General features: G+C 41.0%; 1 protein-coding gene across 1 annotated transcript; it reads left to right on the top strand.

The window, feature by feature from the left end:
- The first annotated feature begins 1,577 nt into the window (after positions 1-1,577).
- On the top strand, positions 1,578-4,929 carry june (JunE proto-oncogene, AP-1 transcription factor subunit). The gene is made up of 2 exons (XM_031875769.1): positions 1,578-1,617; positions 3,414-4,929. Exon 2 carries the CDS (start codon positions 3,543-3,545, stop codon positions 4,569-4,571), a length of 1,029 nt encoding a protein of 342 aa, XP_031731629.1. The 5' UTR covers positions 1,578-1,617; positions 3,414-3,542; the 3' UTR covers positions 4,572-4,929.
- Positions 4,930-5,163: the final 234 nt, after the last annotated feature.

The following is a 5,163-nucleotide window of genomic DNA, read 5'->3' as shown; positions in this document are numbered from 1 at the left end:
TTTTAAGTCTCCATGTGATACATCTGCTTACCAAATTTTATACATCTAGTACTGCGAGGGCTTCATCGTCGAAATTTAGTAGGGGGCACTATGGAGCCGACTTGCCACTCTGAAACATTAAAATTACATCAGATAACTACTTTCAGGATTTTAAACGTGTGTGACATGTTTGATTATGTTTTGAGCATTTTTAGACCCTCAAAAACACCTTAATTTTTCATGGCGAAGACTGCCATGGCAAGTCTTTCACGAAACAACAAGATTTAGATTTTGCTGACCTAATTAGAAGTTAATTTGATTATTTCCCTAGGAAGAGTTCGTTAAAGTACAGCGCCTGGAAATGGAAAAAAATGACACTAGAAATTCATACAAAATTCAAAATGGCTGACTTCCGGTTGGGTCTAGAGCATGGCCCCAATAGACTTTTATTTATGTCGACATGTGATACATGTGACTACCAAATTTTGTAAATCTACGTGAAACGTAATGCGAGGGCTGCTTCGTCGAAATTGTGTAGGGGGCGCTATCGAGCCGACTTGCCATTCTGAAGCATTAAAACCAAAATATGTAACTACATTTTCGGCTTTAAATGTGTGTGCCATGTTCGCTTATGTTTCGAGCATTTTTAGCCCCTCAAAAGCACCTTCGGTTTTCACGGCGAAGAATGCATCGCCACAGCAACGGCCTTTCACGAAACAACAAACTTTGAGTTTTTTTAAGTCTCTACATGTTCCTAGAGAGTTTCATACATGTATCTCAAACTTTGATCCTCTGACACGCAGACACAGTCTACTGACATTGTGCCATTTGTGACGGATTCATACATTTTTGACTGTATTCTATCCAAATTTGAGGTTTGTGTTTTGCATATAGTTTTTTCTAACCTTTGTAAGGATTTTATCCTTCAAAAACTTCACCTGGCTCCGGATCGGCCCAATATTGTATTCCAATTACAAAAGCTGGGTTTCCACCAGTAGAGGGCAGTAGAGGGCTATGCATATTTATAACACGATATGTAGAATTTAAATACTTTGCTCTAAAATGTTAAGATAAGGACCTCAATCCTTATATATATTAGTTGTTTACCTGAATTGCTTTGGGGGTTTAGTTACTCTATTGTTAGCTTGAATAGCAAATAAAGTTACTGTCATGTGGGGCTCAGATGCTGATTAGTGTTTGCATACCTGGTTCTCTTTCCAGTATGATTTACATTTTGATGAGATAGCAACTAACTCTGCCTTGCAAGTGCAGTGGTAGAGCAGGGTCGTCATTCAATGTGTGAATAAAACAAAACAAACAAATTAATGAAAATGTAAAAAACAAAAAAAATGAATTATCAAATCATCAAAGATTATTATTATTACCATCACTGAGAGAGAGAGAGACGTTATTGTGTATTAATGTTACTGTGTATTGATATAATTGTATGTTTAATTTTTTGATGCTTTGGCAATACCGTTTCTAAACGTTCATGCCAATAAAGCAAATTTGAATTGAAAAAAAAAAAAAAATTTGAGAGAGAGAGAGAGAGAGAGAGAGAGAGAGAGAGAGAGAGAGAGAGAAGGCAGGCAGTGAGTGCCTGTTCTCGGATTGTTCAGCAGCTCTGTGCTTCTTTCTGTGAGTATAACCTTCGAATAACTCCCAGTCAGTTCAGTTATTTTTAATACCACTGTTTCAGATGGAACAATTTGCTGTGTTGGTTCGTTGGATGATTGTGTTAATCCATCAGATACAGCAGCGCTGCCTCGCGCTGTTTTCTACCGGTCTGAAGTTAACGGCTCTACCGGAAACATTAATGTGTTTAAAGAGAGTCCTGACAGATTAGAGGAGTAGAACGATCAAACTGTAACAGCTTCATTACTGAGAGGTTATCACAGTGAATGTTACTGTTTCCACTGTCTGATTCTTAATCTACAGGGAAGCTATCACTGTTACTGTCATTCACTGATCATTGATAGAAACAGACAAGCTGGATGTTCGTTAGTTCAGTTCACCTTAATGGAACTGGTAGACTAACTTCAACCTGGTTTTTGACTGCTTGCACGGTAAAATATCCATCATTCTCTCCTAAATATGAGTGATAAGCCATTTTTGTGAATGTGCAAGGTGACTCAGATTCTTATGCATCTCATGGTCACTTTTGTTACTTGATGCCTTTGTTGTGATGTAATGTAGTCTCTGCTCTTTTAACTCTCAGGTTAAAGGTTAGGTTCATACTTTTTTTCAAATCTGTCTCAAAACAATATTGACACACACATTTAAATAGTTTTTGGTCACTGTAAATGTTCGTACTGACCACAGAGAGATTCCTTCTTATTGCAATTTGTGAAAAGTGATGGGGGACAAAATCCACAGTCCTGATTTTGTGTAAAATTCCACGAGTTAGAGAAATCAATTGGATATCTTCCAATTTCTTTTTAATACAAAATTCCCTTTTTATGATACTATCATGGGGAATTGTTTGCTCATGTTGCCAGACCACTGTCAATCAAATGTAATCAAACCACAGGAAACAGCTAGTAAACATGGATGTAAATACTGCACATTTTAAAATATATTTTTAAATGTTTGGATACACATATTGTTTCAGTGACAATTGCAGCATGTAAATATAACAATTATTCGTTTACAAGAAAACCCAACCTGGTACTTTATAATATATTTCATATTGAATATTTTCAAGGCCTTTAAGTAAATGTATTAAGTACTATTAAGTTCCATCACTGAATTCTATATTGATTATATATTTCAGACATATATACGATGAACTGGATACTTGACGATAATATTATATATATATTACTACTTATAAAATAATAATGATGATAACAAATGTTTTTTGTATCAGTCCTGTAGTAGATATAGTCACAAAAAAAATCATATTGATCATGTGGCAACAATGGAGACGGTTTATGAAACGATTTCTGAACGTTGCTGCTGTAGCTCAGGTGGTTGAATAGGTCCTCCTGTCCACATGTCAAGGTGCCCTTGAGCAAACCACTGAACCTCAAATTGCCCAAGAGGTGTAGACTTATACAAAAGTTTTATTTCGCACAATAGCCCTCAGTGAACATCCATGACGGAAGCTCATTCGAAAATTTTATTGGAAATATTTACTGTTTAACTCAAACGATAAATAGGTGGTGTAGTCGCTAGCACTGTTACTCTTGAACCTAACCTTTAACCTGAGAGTTAAAAGAGCAGAGACTACATTACATCACAACAAAGGTCAGAGCTGGATATTTGACTTCAATCTCATCTCTGTAAATAAAACAAAACATGAACAGAAACACACAGAGACATTCATCAGTAGCATTAAACATGTCACCACCACCTCCCAGTTTACACCTCAGTAATCTTTCCGTCCTCTTTGTCCTCCTCTCCCTCTGACAGACATGTTTGTTTTCCTGCAGGCACTGGCCTTCTCTTCTATTCGTCTTGCCTATATCCTCCAGCCGCCGACGTCAGTGGAACGTTTCAATCCCGTCTGATATTTAAGTTAATCTGATTATGAAAATTTCCTTTGAGACTCTTCTTCATCAATGACGGCCAAGATGGAGACTCCTTTCTACCACGACGACTCCCCAACCGTCCCTGGCTTCAGCCAGACCACAGAATATGACCGTTACCCCGGAAACAAGATACTGATGAGTAAGAAGGCCATGTCAATGGTGGGCAGTCATCCCTTCCCCAGCGGTGGAGCAGCAGGAGGGAGAGTTGGGAACCACCACAATGTGGGGCTCACCGGCAATATCTCTTTAATGACATCAGTGGTGCCCTCAGCGGACATGAACTTGTTAAAGCTGGCGTCCCCCGACCTGGAGCACCTAATCATCCAGTCCAATCAGGGATTGGTCACCACCAGCCCTGTGTCAAACTGTAGCAATCCCTTCATCTACCGCAACCAGGCCACCAACGAGCAAGAAGGATTTGCTGATGGCTTTGTCAAAGCACTCGCCGACCTTCACAAGCAGAACCAGCTTGTGGGAGGCGGCCACATGTCACCATCCTCGCCCTCCACCGTGTCCCTGCAGGCATCCTACCAGAGGAACCTGATGTCCGGAGGAGACATGCCCATCTACACCAATCTTAGCAGCTACAATCCGGGCCATATGCCGTACCCTGGAGGGCAGATGGCATACGGTAGTGGCTCAGGCCAAGGCGGCGGTGGAGCCCCTCAACCCCACACCCGAGGCCTTGACGCCCCTCAGACCGTCCCTGAGGCGCCTCACCTGCCGGTCGACCCCATGTCCCCACCCTCCCTCTCCCTGATTGACCTGGAGACACAGGAGCGAATCAAAGCAGAACGCAAGAAGCTCCGCAACCGTATCGCCGCATCCAAGTGCCGTAAACGAAAGCTGGAGCGTATCTCGCGGCTGGAGGAGAAGGTGAAGGTTCTGAAGAACCAGAACTTGGACTTGTCCTCTACCGCCATCATGCTACGGGAGCAGGTCACGCAGCTCAAACAGAAGGTCAGGAGTCACATCATCAATGGCTGCCAGATAGCTGTTGCCACAGCCACTGCCAAGTCCGGAGAACGAGGCACCGGCAGTGAGGACTCAGGCTGCTGAGGAGGCGGGACACCAGTAGAACATGTAAAAAATACGTGGAGAGGCTGAGGGTTTACTTGGACCATTTTGCCATATTGCTCGCACTCTCAGTCAGAGTGAGCAGAGAGCAGGTCAGGACAGATGGATATTTAACAGGATTTATGTTGCCCCGTAAACCACAGTCAATCATCCAGCCGGAGGGGGTGGAGCTTAGAATAGAGAGAGGAGAATGGAGGAGGGACAAATCCCTGAGATGGGCAATGTTAAAATTTGGACAATTTGAATTTTGACATTGATTTTTTTAAGAAGAGATTGTGACAAAATGATCTTGAAGAAGTTGTTAAAAGATACAACACATTTTCTTTGACAGGTGAATTGAATTGTTTTTTACTGTGTGAAGGTGATCTTTATTTGAAACAAAGTTGAGAAGATTGCTCATAAAAGGTTATCAAAATGCTTAAATCAAAATATGTACTTGATGAGGAAAAACAGTGTCAAGTAATGAGATTACTTTTAGTTACAGGGTAAGGACTGTTATGTAAGGACTGTCCTGTCATAACTTTCAATAAACAGAGTGAGAAGAGTGTCAAAGACACAATTTCACCCAAAATGT

Source organism: Anarrhichthys ocellatus, unplaced genomic scaffold (assembly GCF_004355925.1).
Source record: "Anarrhichthys ocellatus isolate YVR2014 unplaced genomic scaffold, GSC_Weel_1.0 scaffold95, whole genome shotgun sequence".
Taxonomy (NCBI): domain Eukaryota; kingdom Metazoa; phylum Chordata; class Actinopteri; order Perciformes; family Anarhichadidae; genus Anarrhichthys; species Anarrhichthys ocellatus.
The sequence above is the reverse complement of the archived record's forward strand: the minus strand, read 5'-3'. Positions and strand labels throughout refer to the sequence as shown.

Bases quoted from the DNA above. Each gene is read 5' to 3' on its own strand.
- june (XM_031875769.1), top strand. From the start codon at position 3,543: ATGACGGCCAAGATGGAGACTCCTTTCTACCACGACGACTCCCCAACC.